The sequence below is a fragment of the Bos mutus genome, chromosome 7, assembly GCF_027580195.1.
Source record: "Bos mutus isolate GX-2022 chromosome 7, NWIPB_WYAK_1.1, whole genome shotgun sequence".
In the NCBI taxonomy this organism is placed as follows: domain Eukaryota; kingdom Metazoa; phylum Chordata; class Mammalia; order Artiodactyla; family Bovidae; genus Bos; species Bos mutus.
The window spans coordinates 182,837-202,756 of NC_091623.1; the positions used below are offsets into that span (position 1 = coordinate 182,837).

Genomic DNA, 19,920 nt, shown 5'->3' on the forward strand with positions numbered 1-19,920 from the left:
CTTGGGGAAACAAACAAGACCAGTCACATCACCTTTTCTTTGCCTATTATGGGGAGGCTCATTTCAGAAACAGGTTCAAGATTGCCTGGCTCCACAAACACCAGAGGAACTTACTAAGAAATTCATCCCTTCAACCAACTGACATTTCTTTAGTACACCTTATGTGCCAGGAAATTTCTTCTCCTAGGTTTCACTTCCCCAAATGACAGTTTACACTTTGTTCAATGGCCCGCAGAAAGGCTCAGCTCTGTACTTCAAAGGGCATCGCAGAAGACACCCCAGAGGCCAATCAGGGTGTCTGGGAATTTCCCTAGTGTGCTTTGTAATAGTGTGGTACAGCGGAAAGTACACAAGATGCAGAGACAGAAGACTCGGACTTGAATATCAGCTGCTTTTGTTATACAGGGCCTTTGGAAAAGTCACTTAACTTTTCTGAATCTATTTCCTTACCTGTAAAATGCAGATGATAATATCAGCTTTCCATCTCACAGTGTTGAGAAAATCACTGAGATAAAGAAAGTGAAAGGGATTTGTAAATTCTATATCCACACACAAGAGAATTATCATCATTTAGTAGATAATCCAGTTTTGGTTGGGATATTAAAACTGTTATTTTATATGAAAGCAAAATAGTATTTGACCTAGTAATATAATTGTAAACATATGGTGTGGCAAAAACAGACATAATTAAAAGGAAATCCAAAAGAAAGACATAAAAGACAGCATATCTGAGAACAAGTTGACTCCTATCAGTTGGAATTGACTACCTTGAGTGCTGGCTTAAGAAGGATTCTGAGGCTGGATGTTCAGTTCTCCAAAGAAAGCATAATACCATGACTGACTAACTGTGGGTATAAGATACAAGATATCAGGTATTTGGTATTACCATTCTTCATTTCTTCACTCCTCCAAACAATTCTGTGAAATAGATTACACATTTCCCATTAAACAGAAATCACTAGATTGAAAAAAATTCAAACACTTAATGGAGTAAAGAGCAAGAAGTTAGGAGACATCTTTTCACAGAATGCACAGTCTGGGGGGATTTTATGTGTAAACTAGTTTAGGTCCTTCATTTTACAAGTACAGAATCAGAGGCCTAGAAAGTGGAGGAGACACTGCCCTCACCTTGTAGTATTAAATGTGACAGTGAATGTGATAGTGTTTTGAAAAGTATCTACACAAGTGTAAAGTATTTTGATGTTCTTACCAGTCTCTTGATCCATATGTCTTTGTTTATACACAATTTATTCCTGCTCAAAAGAAACTCCTAAACCCAAATCCAACATAGTTTTATTTTGTTTTTATCATGTTTTATCATTTATGTTTGAAGGAGCACAAATAACAAAAAACATTAGGGAGGCCTTGAATTAAAAGTTTACATGGTTGACTGACAGTATCTTTTGTGACCTGTGGTTGGAAATAATTCTTTATATTTTAATTATTTTGGTTTCCTAACTATAAAATGCTAGCACTAAAGTGGAAAAATACTGATTATAACACACACACAGAGATGTTTCCTATTAGAAAATAAAGACTTAACATTGATATTTTTTCCAATAGAGGAAATTTTCACAATGAAGAGATTAGCAAGCAGAGCTAATAAAGTAAAGTGACTATTTCTTATTTATTATGGCTCAAATTTTAGTAATAAGATCTATATAGCCTTTAACGATAGCAGGTTGTTATTTTTAGTAATTTTTATTTGAAAATTTTAAAATGTCTTATCCTGAAAGCTAAACAAGAATTCTTCATCTTTAAATGACATTTAGTTGATTAAATCTATGAAATGGAGATGTAAAAATTAGCTTTGTATTAATATAAACACTCATTTCCCTCTAAACAGGCATGAAGGATATGTTCCAAGCAGTTATCTGGTGGAAAAGTCTCCAAATAACCTGGAAACCTATGAGTAAGATTTTTTTTTTTTTTCAAAAATTGGTGCTAATTGGTCTTCTTAGATTAGGAGTGTCATTGGTTAATTATTAAAATACCAGTCATTTTCTTGACTTGCTTCCATACTCAGAACCCTAAACAAACAGCTGGGGGTCACTTTAAATAGGAGAAGGGGAAGGATATGTGTTCTCATCTCCCCTTTTACCAAACTAATGTTTTCAGATGCCTGCACATGTTGTAGTCAAAGAAAAAGTTTCTCCTGGGAATTCCAGGAATATTGATCTTACACTATGAACATTGGATCTAATACAGACTGATTTAAAACATGGTTTAATGCAATACTTCCAATACCAGCAGACAAACAGATAGGTATTAAATATCTGCTTAGTTTGTGTCATTTGTTTCAGACTGTTATTTAAAAGGAGAGTTCACAAACAGTTTTAGTGGAATTATTCAATGTTTAATAAAATCCAAATGTGGAGAACAACATACTTACCATGTGCATGTATTTACCAGCTCAGTTGCTAGAAGGCCCAGAAGCAATAATACTAGAGTTGCAACGTGCACACTCAGGTTCTGATTTTTAAATAACACTTCCCACTAGAAACAACTAGGACTTCCTGGAGAAATGGCTTGGAGACTCGGAGTCAGGGCAAGGAAAGAACAAAGATGAAATTGGAACATTTTGATGCACCAAAATATTAAAGAAGTACCCTCTAATTTTTTGTTGTTAAGTAAAGTGAACACATTGAGTAAGCACAGAAGTCAGGTGAACACATTGAGTGAGCACAGAAGTCAGATTAAAAATGCCTCTTCTGACAAAATCTGGATAATCTGAGTATCAAAATAAATAATGACAGTAATGAACTACAATCACTGGGTAAAACAAGAATCTATCATAAATAAATACTTTGATAACTAAATAAATAACAGGACAAGAAGAAAAAAACTCCTTCTCACTGTAAAATGCCAAGTAATGAATGCAGAAGGAATTTTAAAGTGAAAAACCATCCTTTTATAGCTTGAAGTACCAACTGATTCGGGCAAGAATCATCAATAAAAGTTACAAGTAGGTGGTAAAAGTTTGATATTTACATAGTTTCAAATTATCTTCCTACAAATCACTTATTAAAAAAAGGAAATACCTGGCAGACCCCATCTTAACTAAACAATCCAAGTTCACATCAATAAGGGGGCAAGCAGACATCGTGCATCTCCTGACATGATACATGGAGAAGGACACAGCATCACTTCAGTGATATTCCCACCCAAACATGCGTAACCTGAATTAGTCATGAGGAAATAACAGACAAATCCAAACTGAGGCATAGTCTACAAAATAACTGCCCTGGGCTCTTCAGAAATGTTAATATCATGAAGGACATGAAAGACTAAGAAACTGGTTCACATTAAAGGAAACAGAAGAGAGGTAGTAGCTAAATGCTCCAGTAATCCTGGGTCAATCTTGAACCATAAAAAAGCAAACCAAAAAAATAATAATACAAAGCATATTATTGGGACAACCAATGAAATCTGAATAAAGTCTAAAATTAGGTAACAGCATTGTGTCAGTGTTAAATTTCATGATTTTGGTAATTGTGCTATGGTTATATAAGTGTATATTTTATTTCTTAGAAATACATGCTGAAGTACCTATTAAAATAATGTTCCAGTTTGGACACACTGCAGTTTGAAGAACTCTATTTTAGAAGATACAGGGGGTGAAAGTAGTTAAAGAATATTAATTATTTTGGTCCATTTCATTTCTCCTTCAAACTTATACATATTTCATTTTTTATATTAAAACATAGATAAGGAAAGAAGGAGCCATGTGAGAACATGCACATGACAAATAATGCCATGATTATGTTCCTTAGGAGTTAACAGATTGTAAGAACTGTATCTGGCAGGTGTAACTCCTGAAAGATGTGAAGTCGGGGGCTACAGCATAGCAAGCTAGGCTCTTCTCAGGGGAGACAGGGAGCCTTTAATGCTTTTCCTTAAGTCCTTGGTACATGATAGTTACAGGCTCTATACGGTGGTGATAAGAGCATGGGTTCTGGAGCCCCACTGCCTGGGTTCACATGCTGGCTACTCCAGACCAGCTTACTGACCTTGGGCAAGTCTCATAACCTGCTGATAACACTTCCTGACACTGATAGATGAGCTCTATATTAGCTAATTATTCTTTGCAGTCCTGAAGTTCTCACCAGGATATGGCTGGAGCTTTCCCCCAGCAAACTTTGATGGAGTCCACTCCAACTCGATTGGACATGAGTTTGAGCAAGCTCCAAGAGCTGGTGATGGACAGGGAGACCTGGAGTGCTGCAGTCCATGGGGTCACAAACAGTCAGACATGACTGAGTAGCTGAACTGAACTGAACTGAACTAGTCAGAGATGTGATTGCAGCCTAGTTAACAGCCAATGCAAAAGAGAGTAATCAGGGCATACCCAGGAAGCCAACGTTCATACTGAGGCTGTTTTAAGGGAAACTTTATAAAAACTCAGTTAGTGTCCTTTTATAAACCTGCATAATACTAGCTTAGAGTCATCAGTCATGAAACTTCCAAAGATGATACCACATTGCATTTATCTGTTACATGTTATCTGTTGTTGCTTGCTTGAGTATAATGTTTCACACGTCCAAATTACTGGCCAGCCAGGCACAGAGCTGGGCTACTAGTTTCAAATGCTCTGAGATGTTTGAAGATGAGCTTTTAGCGCTATGTATGTTGATGAACCCAAACTATAAAAATGACATTGAATCCATAATATACTTAGATTTGCTTTTCCCCACCTTCCAAATCATTCCATCACAGTGCATTGGTTCCTAAAACTGTCTGACATGAATTGTTTCATGGTAAGATCTATTCTTTGGTAGCAATAAATCTAGAAGTTATCTTTCTTTCTTTTTTTTTCCCCATTTATATATTTAATCTATTATTCAAATTGCTCATAGAAAATTTGATTTTAAAACTTCTTCAGAGAAGAGATGAGCCACTTATCCTGAGAAAATTAGCCTGAAATCTTAAGAAATTAAAACAGTTGTGTGATAAAATCAGAAACACAAATTAAACAATATTGTGTTATAACATGAACCCCGTGACACATTTTCCTTTTAAACTAAATTTGAAGTTCAATCTCAGGTCAGTTCACTTTGTAAAAGTAGAAAATATGTGAATATTTACCTTATTTTTAGCAGAATACATCCATTAAAAATTTTTAGTTTATTCAACAAATAAATTTGGCACTCATTTCACAAGGAATGTAGCAATACCTAAGGTTTTTCTACATTTGCAATTTTTACAAAGATAAACTAGCCTTATGGGACACTGTCAATGTGATTTGTACAGGAGCTTTTCTGCAGCTGGGAAAAATATAATTATTTTGCAGAAGATCTTGAAAACCAGTTTTACAGAAGAAAATGCTGCAATCATTTTAAAAGGGTATTTGCTACACTTTCAAATTTATATTCAACTTTTATAGCTGTCCTAGCGCCATTCTACTTATAACCATCCACTGACTTACAAAGCAGAGCAGAAGATAAATGTTTTCAAAAATTTTAATAAGGAAAATTTCCAACATGCACAAAAGTGGAGAGAAAAATATAATGAACCTCAAAGCTCCCCAGCTTCAACAATTACCAACATTTTACCACTTCTGATTCATTTGTTCCCTTCCAATTAAACATTGTATTACCTGGAAATGGTTTGTACTTTTGCTTTTGAGTTTGAAAGTATTGGTAGAAACAAAAAGAACAAAAAATTCTCTAGTATTAATTATCTTTCATGAGTAAATAATACAATTTTTTAAATCTCATTTTTCTATGACTTTTTCCTGCTTTCAGGTGGTACAATAAGAACATCAGCCGAGACAAAGCTGAAAAACTTCTTTTGGACACAGTAAGTCTCTTTAACCTATCTTTTGGCTTCAAATAAAATGAATTGTGCTACTCTTTTTCAGCCAGGCGGTGGTTTGCGCTAACGCAGTGAGTTGATGTGTTGGATTAAAGTGATGTTCATGTCTGGTACTAGTATAAAAGTATTTTGGGGTTTACAGGCTTAGCATACATCAGTCCTGGAGAGGAAACCTGGAGAGGATCAAAGGTCTTGGTATTAACATGTGAACATGGCCACCGCTTCAGTGAGTAGTCTTTCCCGCCATGATGGCTGGCCCTGGAGAGCTTGGGGCTGGTCTTCCCTGCCTGCCTCTCTGGTTAGGTCAGGGGTGGCTGTGATTCAGATTCCTCCTGGCTGAGCTGTGTGTGGAACTAGAGGAAACACATCACTTGTTTTTAACTTATTTTTCAAACAACTGTTCTTCTCCAGAGCCATATAGTATGAGGACCAGGACTGATCTCCAGGGGTGTCAGGATTGAGGGAGAGAGGGAAGTGAAGAAAGAAGGCATGGTGTGGTGGGGAAAGTCTTGGCCCCCGCTCTGGCTCCAACTCAGTGTGTTGACTTTGGGGACATCTCTTCTTCCTTCTGGACCTCAGTTTCTCAACGAGTTCAAGAGAGGCATTGGACTAAATCAGAGAAGACAACTACCTAGGCTCATACTGCCACTCTCTAGTCTTGGTTCTGTGGCCGACCCCGTTGATCAGAGTTCATGGCTTTGGGGTCCTTCTCAAAACAGCACTCAAGGAAGCTGCCATCAATTGACTGGCATGCAAGGGAACCCCTCTCTTCCTGGATCATTAGATCATTTGTTACTCTAAAGCTGTGCCTCTCAAAGTATCTGAGTAATGGATTACTTTCTGTGGTTGGTTTTTAATTTCCATTTGTCACAGACTTAAGTAAATTCAATAAAAAATGAATTAATAGGGAAAAAAAGAAAAAATAAGAAGCAAAGACATAAAAAATAATGCAAGTCTAATTTTTTATTAGTATTAGGTCGCTATAAAAAGATTCTAAATGATTCCTCTCAATTTCTTTTTTTGTCTGGTGGTGGAGCAGTAACAGTTTGCCAACTGGCACCCATCCACAGACCACACTTAAAGTAGCCCTGAAAATTGCACGTTGGGGCTCTTGCAGAGAAACCAAATGCATGGAGGTACTGAGAGAAAGCTTTCTATAGAGAAATCAATTTATCAGTGTATTTGCTTAGAGCAGTGGTTCACAAGCCTGTCTGCACATTAAAATCACCTGGGAAACATTTTAGAAATACCAATGACAAGGTCCCACCTCAGACTCATTAAATCATAATCTCTAGTGGATAGGGTACAGGTATTAGTAGTTCAGAGAAAAATATCTGAGTGAGTCTAAATTCAGATGATGTTAATAACCCAGGCTCAACACAGCCTCACCAGTGAGACCAGTAAACAGTAGGCATGGGCTGATGGAGGGATTAGTCTCCCTATGCTGAAGTGTCAAACGTGTTCCTGACATTTCACCGTATATTATTTTCCAGTTATAGTTTGAAGGTATTTCATATCTTTAAGAATCTTAAACTGCAAACCTCTCTTGGATGGAATGAAGCTGGAGTGACCAATGTATCCTGGTTTGCTTGGAACAGTTCGTTTTAAAACTGAGAGTCCGATGGTCCCAGAACAACCCCCACCACCAACCTCAGTCCTGGACAAACCAGGACAGTTGATCACCCCAACAGGCAACCATTACCGGTTTGGACAGTGACTAGGGGTGAGCTTAGAGAAGGGGACCTGGGAAGATTTCAGGTAGAGAATGAAGGGCTGTGATGAGAAGGTGGAAGGATGATGAATACCGTCAAAAAATAATCTAAAGGTATAGAGTTGATTATTAATGTACTATTTACTTTTGCACAAGGGAAACTTTAAAGTGATAATAAATTCATTCTATCAAAGGTAAAAATAAAATTTCTATATGAGGAAATTGGGAAGGGAGGAGTCATATTTTGAAGTCATATTTTGAAGCAGTGAACTTCTCCCTTGATTAAGTTGCCAGTAAGCAGGCAAAGAGGACAAGTTCAGCTGTTTGTGTGTTTACCAGTGACAGGTATATAATAGGCAGTCTGTATGATGGTGGCCGTCTCAATTAGCACCTGTCATGATTATGACATGTCTGCGCCACTTCCTTTATTAGGATTTCCCAGTATAAACTCACATACCTTACCATTTTGCTGAGCACGGAACTAAGCACATAAAGATACTTGAGATAGGATCTTTGACCTCAATAGGGACTCTCATAGACACTATCAGGAAACAAGAAAAACTCTGAAGAAAGAGAGAAGAATCTAAGATAAACTGAGCATATACAGGAGGCTTTCAGTACTCTCAGAATTTTGAGAAGATTCTAGAAGAAATTAGAAAGAGTTCATGGAGTAAGAGGAATTAAGGTAAGTCACTACTAGACTCTGGTTTCCCCTTGGTTCCACCCTAACTCAGCACTTAATTATTCCCTGTAGTTCCCAATAGAGTACACATTAGAATCACTAGGGAATTTTTAAAAATAAAGATTCCCAGGCCCTGGCCCAGACCTACAGAATCAGACTCTCCAGGGTTAGCTTCTGGAAACCTGTATTTTTTCAAGTCACCTTGTGATATATATGCGGCCTACTCAGCACGTATGTTGTTGGATAATATAATAAATTGTTAAATTAACCAATAAGATCCTATAATAAGAGTTATACTGAATTTAAACAAGTACAGTTTTGTTATTTTTAATCACACACTGGTTAATGAAGTATGCCCATGGGGCACCTAAAAAAGCTCATAGTAATGATTAGCAAAAGATGATTTCTATTTTACAGCAGTTCTTTGGAGGCACTTAAATACATTCTGCTTGCTAGAGCAGTTGAAACATTCTTCCTTATTAATATTCTAAACTACTTCACCAAATCCTCTTAGCTTCCTTAGGTCATATACAGGCAAACTTCAGTGGGTCCCTGTATTGTATGATGTTTAAAATATCAACAGAACTTTTTCGGGGGTGTATTTAGTGTCTCCTTTTCTAACAATTATAGGACCCTTAAAAGATGGATTGGTTCACTTTTATTGACCAAAATTGGATTTATTTCATTTTTATTAACTAAATATCTCAAGGTACTGTCCCAAACATATTTCACCATTAGAATATAAATGCTTTATCTTGTTCCTGCTTTACACAGGACCCCAGAACTGTACCTATGACATAGTAGTTGCTTATTGAATATTTGTTGAGTGAATGGATACAGCAAATGTTTAAGAAATGTTTTTGAAATTAACAACTATATTTTGGGAGAAGCTGGCCAGTCATGAGCATTGTTTGGAGCTTTTAAAAAAATACAAATTCTAGGATGTCAGCCTTCACCAGTCAAAACCTTGGAAATTGGTACGCAGGTGATTCTGGGACTTAGCCAAATTTCAGAACCACAGAAAACAACTCTTAGCATGTATTATCAGTTCAGATAACACCTCCTCTAAGAACATCCTCAAGCTTTCCCTCTCACAAACTGTGGAATGTGGTTTTTCCCCACCTTTGAACTCTCACGTTGCAATGTCATGACATCTCCAGTAGCTCTCTTTTCACTCAGCCATGGACCTCAAAGTCTGTCTTCTGTGTAACCCGTTTAGGTAGAGGGTGAATTCCTTGCAAGCAGGTACTTGATACCTTACAGCATGGCACATATTGAGTGACCTGAATTTGGGGCAGGAGCCTTTTCTAAGACATTGTTAATGATATTTCCATGATTCTAAGGTGTTACTAGTTAAAGATGCAATCAATATTGAGTCCACAGAAGAATTGTTTTAAGGGAAGAAACGAACCACCTCCAAAACGAAAAGTAGTTATATGTCAGAGACACTCAAATTCTAATGCAGCATAACAAAGATATAAGTTATCAGTCAATATTTTTCATAATAACCTAGCCTGTGTGTCAAGATTATCTTCTGTGAGGTCCCTTTCAAATCATATGGACAGAAAGAAAGAAGGACGTTCCTAACACAGTCAACATATCTCAGAAGAAAGCAGACAATGGTATTAATACTTCTAATGGATGGCATACCATGGCATGTGATAATAACAGCTGATGATAGTCCTAATAGTCCTTGTTCTGGTATTATACTCCAGGAACTGTTCTATGCACTTTAATTCTCCCAACCATCTTGCAAAAGTCATTTTACGACTGAGAAAACTGAAGGTCATACATTGAATCTGGAAACATCTGTAATTCACAGAATTATAAATTGTTAGAGCTAGAATTCCTTTTAAAGAATATCTGATCCATCCCCTTTGTGCTACAGGGGAGTAAACTGGGCCAAATTTAGACAGTAAATTAGTGTCAGTCTGGACTAGGGCAGGGACGCTTCTTCATACACACACATACACACACACACACATATACACACATACACACACATAGTTAATAAGGGAATATATGAGTTAAGGTCTATTTTCCCATCTGCACATTTCCCACCCTTGGCACATTTTTTTCTATTGTTGCATCTTTATTTTTCTAGATAAAATAGTAAAAGACGACCTGAGACCTTGACTATATCCCATAGGAACAAGCCCACTCCCCAACCCAATCTGGCTACACTGCACAGGCATGGCAGTGATAGGAGCAAAGACCCTTTAGACTTCCCTGTTCTTGGTGGTTGTAACTTCCTCTGAGCCCCTTACAGGAAGTAGGTGATAATGTACATGCCGGATGCCTCATTTTCCCCACACCCTGGACTGCCTCAGCCCCAAACCAGAGTTTCCTGTTACCAGTGCTGAATGCCACCTAGAGCAACTATGATGGAGGAAGAGCTCTGCCCGCCTCCTGTCCTCAGCAGAGCTGACTGCAAACCTTACTTCTCTTTTGTCTGATGTCTATGGATCAGTTTACTCTTAACAGTTAAACCCCTCTCTCATCACAAATTTATGAAAAACAATAATGGTTTCTTTTAAAGAATAACAATAACGAAAAAAATTCTTAATTAAATAGAAGAGATATTCCCACTCCTTTCTTCACAGATAGCTGATAAACTTCAGGCCTTTTTGGTCTTTGTTTCTTCCCTTTAAAATACATTACAAATGCAGATAATGTCTGCTTTGGCTAAAGCTTGATTTCTTCCTGCCCTGAATTTAATCCATCACATTTCAATGAGGCAAGAGCAAAAGCTTCAATATTTAGTGAAAGGGGAAAACTTTTGAAGACAAGTGACACTATATAATATATGGATGGATATCATAAACATGACGTTGAGTTGGAGAAGGAAATGGCAACCCACTTCAGTATTCTTGCCTGGAGAATCCTGTGGACAGAGAAGCCTGGTGGGCTGCTGTCCACGGGGTCGCACAGAGTCAGACACAACTGAAGTGACTTAGCATCCATGCATGCATTGGAGAAGGACATGGCAACCTACTCCAGTGTTCTTGCCTGGAGAATCCCACGGATGGAGGAGCCTGGTGGGCTGCCATCTACGAGGTCGCACAGAGTTGGACACAACTGAAGCGACGCAGCAGCAGAAGCCAGACACAGATTCACTATTCACAATATCAAAGGTTAAAATAGCCCAAATGCTCAGAAACTGATGCACAGATAAACAAAATGTGGTGTTATCCATGCTAAGTTACTTCAGTCGTGTCCGACTCTGTGCAACCCCATAGACAGCAGCCCACCAGGCTCCTCTGTCCCTGGGATTCTCCAGGCAAGAACACTGGAGTGGGTTGCCATGTCCTTCTCCAATGCATGAAAGTGAAAAGTGAAAGGGAAGTCATTCTGTCGTGTCCGACTCTTCGAGACCCCATGGAGTACAGCCCACCAGGCTCCTCCGTCCATGGGATTTGCCAAGCAAGAGTACTGGAGTGGGGTGCCATTGCCTTATCCAGGTGTTATCCATACAAAAGAATATTGCTGCCGCTGATGCTAAGTAGCTTCAGTCATGTCCAACTCTGTGCGACCCCATGGACTGCAGCCTACCAGGCTCCTCCATCCATGCGATTTTCCAGGCAAGAGTACTGGAGTGGGTTGCCATTGCCTTCTCCGATGTTACAAGTTGATGAACCTTATAAACAGTATGCTAAGAGTAAGAATCCAGTCAAAAGAGACCACATATACAATTTCATTTATATGGAATTTCTAAACTAGGCAAATCTATAAAGAAGGCAAATTAATGTGCAGGGGTGCAAATGATACTGAGGTGTCTTTTGGGAGAGATTAAAATATTCTAAAGTTAGATCATGGTGATGGTCACATAACTCTTTGATTTTGATAAAAATCATTGAATTGTACACTTAAACAAGGATCATTTCATGGTATCTAAATTAGGCTTCAAAAACTATTTTAAAATCTAATGAACTAATCTGGGATTTTGTGTGTGTGTGTGTGTGTGTCATATAGCTCAGCTTTACTTCAGAAATTGAATTCACTACTGATCCCAATGCGGGGGAAATCAAGTTTTTTAAAAGAATAATTTGCAAGCAAGTTATAAGGGTCTTTCTTATTGCACTGGATAAACAGTTTACATTCATATCTGAGAAAAAGAAACTAAGAATCTGTTAGTTCTCCTCTGGCCTAACCATGTCCAAGGTCATGCACACAGCACATTGTGGACAATGTGGAAGGCTACAAGGGGCGTATAAGGTTACTCTATTGGTCCAGAAAGATTTGCAACTCATTTTCTTACATTTTAAAAAAATTCATGAAGTACAGAATCATTAAAGTAAATTCTGTGTGTACAAAGAATACTGGTACTGTCCTCGAATACTAGAAATGTAGTAGCTTTCTATATTTTCATCAATTCTTCCCCTGCTTTTAGGTAACAGCTAGGGAAGCCCTACCTCACAACCTTGAGAAAGTAAGGTCAAGGGTAAAACAGAGACCTGAAGAGTCAGGTGTCAGCTTCAAATTTCTTTCTTTTTCTAGTTTTAGTGAGATAATAATTGACAAATGACATAAGTTGAAGGTATACAACTTAATGATCTGATTTATGTATATATTGCAAAATAATTAGTACAATAAGTGTAGTTAACATTAATCTCCACACATAGCTACATTTTTTCCTTGTGGTGAGAACGTTTAAGCTCTTAAACAACTTTCAAATATACAATGCACTATTGTTAACTACAGTCACCATATTGTACATGATGTCCCCCAAATTTCTATTATAACTAGAAGTTTGTAACTTTTGACCACTTTCATCCAACTCCCCTACCCTCCACCCCCCTCAAATTTCAAAATAGACTCTTGAAACTCCCAGCAGAGAGAAGAGTTTGGGGAAACTCAGAGAATTTATGGGGTAAAACTCTAGGTTTGAAGAACGCACAATGATGTAAGGGCCAACTGTCCCCTACACATGCGCCTTTGCAGGTTTAGGGCCAAGTCAATGGAAGTAGGTTACATTTCTGTGTGAGGATGAGCTTTCCAACTATAAGTGCTCTTTCAAAAGACAGAGACGACTCATCAGGATGGTTAAAGTAAGAAATGCATATTTGGTTGAGTCAGTAGAAGACCAAATCTGAATGTCCATAAGCCTTTTAAAAGTTCAAGCCCCAGAGTCCCAGCCCTGGAGATTCCAAGTGTGCAGGTATCAAGGGGAGAATGGTCAACTGCTTTGTGGTCATTGTTTTTCTTGGTCTTGTTTTGTGCTTTAGATTCTTCACTTGATTTTGTGATCATCAGTAACGTTTGGGGCACACGGGGTTAGGCCAGATCAGTGATATTCAACCAAGGGTGACTTTGTCCCCAAGGGAACATGTGACAATGTCTGGCATCCAGTTGATAGAGGCCAGGGATGCTGCTAAACATCCTATAATGCACAGGATAGTCCCCTCAACAAAGAAATACTAGGTCCCAAATGTCCATAATACTGAGGTTGGGATAATTCTGGGGTAGAAAACCTTTCTGGGATCTTCTCTAACCCTGAGATTATAGGATTCAAATGATTAGTATAACCACCTATGTGTATTATGTTTATGTATAGACGACCCACCTTTGGGATTAGGGCCTTATGTTGATCTAAATTGTACATACTTCGCTCCATATATCTCAAGCGTACGCCTGCCTCACAAGGCTTCTGTCTCTCTCTGGCCTTCACTTACGGCCCTCACTACATCTAAGTTAAGTGAACCACAGAAATAAGTTTTGCAAATGTCACCAGCACAGATTGACAGCTGGATAGGAACAGAGCATCAGATGCAAAGTACTCAAAATCAGAGTTAAGATTTTTAAAGGTCCTACCAGGAATGAATAAACTGGTGTCTCCATTTGTTGGTACTTATTTCATCAGCACTGGCAAAATTGTCAGTGGGGTAGAGGGTATATTTTGGAGAATTCCCCCTTCTCTGCACTTCCCTCTTGCAACCAGCAGTTTCATGTTCTTTCTCCTTTTGCCCTGAAGCAAAATCAGCACTTGAAAAAGGGTCTACAGTATATATTCCCATTAAGGAACTGATGAATCTTCCTAGACAGAAATTTTGTGCCCTTGTGGGGAATGAACAAGTGGCTTCTAACATTTGTTGAATGGAGGCACCATGGACTAGTAGAATGAGCAAGGGTTTTGCTCACCCACCACATTCAAGGTTCAAACTCCAGGTCTGCCCTCTACATTTGTAGGTCATGAGAAAATCACTTCAGCTCTGCAGCACTCAGCATCTTCATCAGGAAATTGAGGATAACAACATCTAATTTGCAATGTTGTGGTCAGGGTTAGATAATATCTATAATGAGCCCCAAGAAGGCAGAATTTGTGTCTGTTTGCCTCTGTTTACTGTTTATGTCATCACTAGAATAGTCGGACCCACAGTAGGAGCTCAAAAAAATGTCTCTTGAATGAATATGTGAAATGGTAGCCACTACTGCTGAGAGGCTGCTTTGTGCCAAGCTGGCCTATGGTATCTCCTCCTTTCAAGGGCAAGAAAGTGGAGCTAGATACACGAGCCTGATTTCCTAGGATCACTGATTTTTCATCCTTGTTAACCATTCCAGGGCAAAGAAGGAGCCTTTATGGTGCGAGATTCCAGGACTCCAGGGACATACACCGTGTCCGTTTTCACCAAGGCCATCGTAAGGTATGGTGCTAACTCAGCAAAGTGGGGAGAGATGGTACTGAGGTGGGTGATCAACAAGCCACACACAGCAATGTCAGACAGTGGATGAGGTAGAGGGGTCCTTAGAAATAGTGCATCGTCCCTGATCCCTCTGAGAAAACCAAGGCCAGGGAGATTAGCAACATAGCTGAACTCACCTAACTGGAAAATGACAGAGCTGGGCCTGGATGCCAGGTTCTTGCCCCAATTAGCAACCTTGAGTGCAGAGCTCTAACGAAATAAAATATCTAGTCCTGTATTTAATACGTTTATAATTTAATCCAAAGAATAACAAAAAAGATACTTTGCAAGCAAGAAAAAATGAATTCTAGTTCTGGCTCTGCTGATAAAACTACCCCCCATTTATTGAGTCCTTACTATGTGCAAGAATCTTATAGGTCATTTCCAACCATAATAAGCCCCAAAGGCAGGTACTACTATGCTCCTTTCACACATAGAGCTGATGGCCCCTTCTGAGGCAACACCAGAGGTAAAGCTGCCCTCATGTTCCAGCTGGCTGACTGCAAGACCCTCACCACTGGTCTATGCTCCTCAGACCGCAGTCTCCTCTGTAAAACTGTCTAGAAGCTTAGCCAGGTCACAAATTCTTTTCTATCTAGAAAGTCAGTAAGAACTAAGCAGTGTGGCAATGACCAAAGTCCAGTTAAGAGAAAAGTAATTTTTAAGGTGTCTTCAGGGAACAAACACTTTAGAGAAGGAAATGGCAATCCACTCCAATATTCTTGCCTGGGAAATCCTACAGACAGAGGAGCCTGCAGGCTATAGACCATGGGGTCGCAAAGAGTAGGACATGATTGAGCATCACGCACAATGCAGGGAATACTTGCTGGAGGATGAAGGACTGCAGCAAGACTTGAAGCAAGAGCAGGGTGTAGCCAGGTGGTGAAGAGGAAGGGTCTGTCCAAGGTTGAGAAAGAAGGCAATGCCCATCTCCAAGGGGCCATGCCTCTGCCATAGCTGGGGGACCGGGGACTCCAAAAGGATGATAGGAAAAGAATGAGAAATAAAGTCTGTGTTGGGAGTCCCTCAGCCCAGCCTAGATTCGGCGGTTCATTAGGAAGGCTCAGGACTCAGGATATGGTGGTACTCAAGGCTAAGACTTTTTACAGTGAAAGCATACAAAGCAAAAGCAGCGCAAGGGAAAGGCATGTGGGGCAAAACCCAAAGAAAGCCAAATGCACGCTTTCAAGAGTCCTCTCCTAGTAGACCACACAGGATGTGCTTAATTCCTCCAGCAACAAGTGCCATAACAGGGTGAAATGGCGTCACCAAGGAAGCTCACGAGACACTCAGCACCCAAAGTTTTCACTGGTGGCTGGTCATGTAGGTACCCTCTGCGTGGCATGTAGCAAAATTCCAGACTCCCAGAAGAAAAGCAAACGCTGAGCATAAACCTCATTGTTTATGTTTAGGCACATCCTTACCAGTTAGAGAATGGTGGAAGCCCTTTTGAAACCCAAGTTCTCGGAAGCCAACCAAGTGGCAACCTGGCAAGCAGATCTTTTATGAATGGCTTAACTCTACTATGCAAAGTCAAATAAGTACAAAGGGGCTGAGATGCTTTCTGAACATATGCTGATGATTAGTTAAATCCACACAGCGGAGAAGGCAAACATGCCCTCCCATGGGGGATGGACACAAGATCCTGGGGGATGGATACAAGACCTTCCCCCATTTTGTGGTTTGGGGAGAAACATCACCAGTCCATCATGGGACCAATCATAACTGGGTCCAGGCGCACCCTCAGAATCTTCCTTCATACACCACTCAGGGCCAACCTGTCAAGACTGACATAAAAGTTAAAATGTATCTGCCATGCTTGTGAGAGGGTAAAAAGCAAAGCTTCTAGGATACTGCTACCAGTAGATACTTCTGTGTCCAAACATTGCTTCTTAGTAATCACTGCATGTCTCATTTGTTTAAGTGAGAACAACCCCTGTATAAAGCATTATCACATCAAAGAAACAAATGACAACCCCAAGCGATATTATGTGGCTGAAAAGTATGTGTTTGATTCCATCCCTCTCCTCATCAATTATCACCAGCACAACGGAGGAGGTGAGTTCTCAGGACAAGGCCAGAGGGGGGCCCTTGCAGGGGTACATGGAGAAAAGTGACAAACACCCGTCATTCCAGACAAACCAACTATAAAGAGTAATGATTTATACCAAAACCAAAGGATGCCAAATATTTGTGTTTTTTTTTTAATTTTATTTTTTAACTTTACAATATTGTATTGGTTTTGCCATATATCAACATGAATCCACCACAGGTATACACGTGTTCCCCATCCTGAACCCTCCTCCCTCCTCCCTCCCCATACCATCCTTCTGGGTTGTCCCAGTGCACCAGCCCCAAGCATCCAGTATCGTGCATCGAACCTGGACTGGCGACTTGTTTCATACATGATATTATACATGTTTCAATGCCATTCTCCCAAATCATCCCACCCTCTCCCTCTCCCACAGAGTCCAAAAGACTGTTCTATATATCAGTGTCTCTTTTGCTGTCTCGTATACAGGGTTTTTGTTGCCATCTTTCTAAATTCCATATATATGCGTTAGTATTCTGTATTGGTGTTTTTCTTTCTGGCTTACTTCACTCTGTATAATAGGCTCCAGTTTCATCCACCTCATTAGAACTGATTGAAATGTATTCTTTTTAATGGCTGAGTAATACTCCATTGTGTATATGTACCACAGCTTTCTTATCCATTCATCTGCTGATGGACATATAGGTTGCTTCCACGTCCTGGCTATTATAAACAGTGCTGCGATGAACACTGGGGCACACATGTCTCTTTCAATTCTGGTTTCCTCAGTGTGTATGCCCAGCAGTGGGATTGCTGGGTCATAAGGCAGTATACTTTCCATTAGCAAATTCTGCTGCTGGAACCATGAGATTTCACCAACCACCTACCCACTTGAGATATTACAGGTCCTCTCAGGGAAGGTGTAATATCAGTGATTGTGGCTTTGGAATTTGTTTTCCAGAATAAAAATAGCTCTTGCATTGGATTACACTTTTTTCTTCCTGGTGATTTGACTCAGATGGTTTCTTCAGTAAAGCTCTAACAACTGCCTTTCACTTTTTAATCAACCCAGGCCTGGTCACTAGACTCCGGTATCCAGTTTGCTCCTGGAGGCAGAAAGCCCCAGTCACCGCAGGGCTGAGATACGGTAAGAGTGCATTTGGGAATGGTATTCATTTGCACTAACTCACATACAGGTCTGGGGCAAATTGTGAATGGACTTCCCCAGACTTAAAATGATCATTAAACAAGTATATCTGGAGATGTATCTCGAGATGGTATACACAAATGAACATTTACAATGTGTGTAAAATAAATAGATAGACAGATGCACTTTTATCTAGGTCATATCAATGAAGTGTTTGCTGGCCACCTACTCTGTACAGAGCATTCCACTAATGCCGTGAGAAACCAATGGTTTTCTGTGTTCTGGCCTATCTTCTAGAACTTCTGTATCATCTAGTTTATTGGCTATCAGTCCATTGCAGGTGCTATAAGCTAGCAGCATCCAGAAGTGTGTGTCCACATAGCAGTGTTAAAAATTTTTGAATGCTTTTAGGCAGGGTATACATCTCCAGGGCCATGGGCCTTACTTTTCCTTCCTTCCCTATGAAACCACTTCACCTCCTTGTACTTTCTGCCTGGAATCTGAAGGCATGTGGGGATGCAAACATACCCTGATCCAAACTGTGCTGGCCGAGGAGAAGGCTGATGTAACTTTCATGTTGTATCTTTTATATTGCTGGTCCTCAAACTTCGGTGGGCATTCAAGTTATCTAGGATGCTTATGAAAAGTATTGACTCCCAGCCCCAACCCAGCACTTACCAAAATGCAATCCCTGACAGTTGGGTCCTGGAGTTGCATTTTCAGCAAGTCCCCTGGGTGATTCTGACACCAGGGGCTAGAGGGTGATACTTTGAGAAATGTCGCCGTGGGCTCCTCATCTGTAACCAGCACCATGTCTGCACACTGTGGGTGCTTGGTACTGTTTCCTGTTGAGTCTCTGCCTCAAAGAGGTAGAAAGTGAACGGTTTGTGGTACTAGACCAAACGTCAGGAGAGGATAGTGTTCCTTAGCCTCCTGACAAAAATCAAGTAACTCTAATACCTGTAGAATCCTAATGTGTTCATGCTGGGTGGAAGCCCAGGGAGTATTTTATGAACCCATTCATTTCTGTCAGCATGGAGGTTGAGATTCAGATTCCTTTTATTCATTTATTGAGCATTTGTTGAGAGCCTACCTCGTGCTAGACTGTGTGCTGGCCTGCACCTCTGTACCACTCCTCCTGGAATCTACTACCTTACCTCTGCCAAGGCCTAACAAGTGCTGTCCACAAAATGGATGCTCTTGATGGATAAATGAATGAATGAATGACCAATTCAAATAAAACTTGCTCTACATGAAAAATGACAATAACAATTTTCAATCGGGTACAGGAAATGATGGGGACCTTAGAACCCTTTCATTGACTTTAATATCTCGACGAATGCCATCCTCCTTCCTCTTTCCATGTAATCGTCCCCACACACATTTTTTCATGGTTTTCAGTGCATATTCTATGTTATTATTTGGGAAAGAAGACAATTTTACCTATCTATAGTTCTAAGTATGAGGGCTTATACCATTTGCCATCTTTGAGCTACATTAACGATAGTCTAACATTCTATATAGAGCAGTATAGTTCCCTGGTGGTCCTATACCTCATATCTACTGCTTGCCAACTCTGGAAAACCCTCTCTTTCTCTTCCAGGGAAATGGGTGATTGATCCCTCGGAGCTCACTTTTGTGCAGGAGATTGGCAGTGGGCAGTTTGGGTTGGTACACCTTGGCTACTGGCTCAACAAGGACAAGGTGGCCATCAAAACCATACAAGAAGGGGCTATGTCAGAAGAGGACTTCATTGAGGAGGCTGAAGTCATGATGTGAGTGGCCAAAACAAGAGTACACAGAGAGCACTGTGATCTTTAAATGCCATTCTAATGTCGTCTTATGCCACCTCCC

The 19,920-nt window shown here is 39.8% G+C and overlaps 1 protein-coding gene across 1 annotated transcript in view; it reads left to right on the forward strand.

Moving 5' to 3' along the window:
• ITK (IL2 inducible T cell kinase) overlaps nucleotides 1-19,920 on the forward strand; it is a 62,450-nt gene that overhangs the window by 33,775 nt on the left and 8,755 nt on the right. The window contains exons 7-12 of the mRNA XM_070373008.1: nucleotides 1,847-1,912; nucleotides 5,745-5,799; nucleotides 14,766-14,848; nucleotides 16,812-16,945; nucleotides 17,992-18,066; nucleotides 19,670-19,841. Of these exons, the coding sequence (XP_070229109.1) occupies nucleotides 1,847-1,912; nucleotides 5,745-5,799; nucleotides 14,766-14,848; nucleotides 16,812-16,945; nucleotides 17,992-18,066; nucleotides 19,670-19,841 (585 nt within the window). The remainder of the gene's footprint in view (nucleotides 1-1,846; nucleotides 1,913-5,744; nucleotides 5,800-14,765; nucleotides 14,849-16,811; nucleotides 16,946-17,991; nucleotides 18,067-19,669; nucleotides 19,842-19,920) is intronic.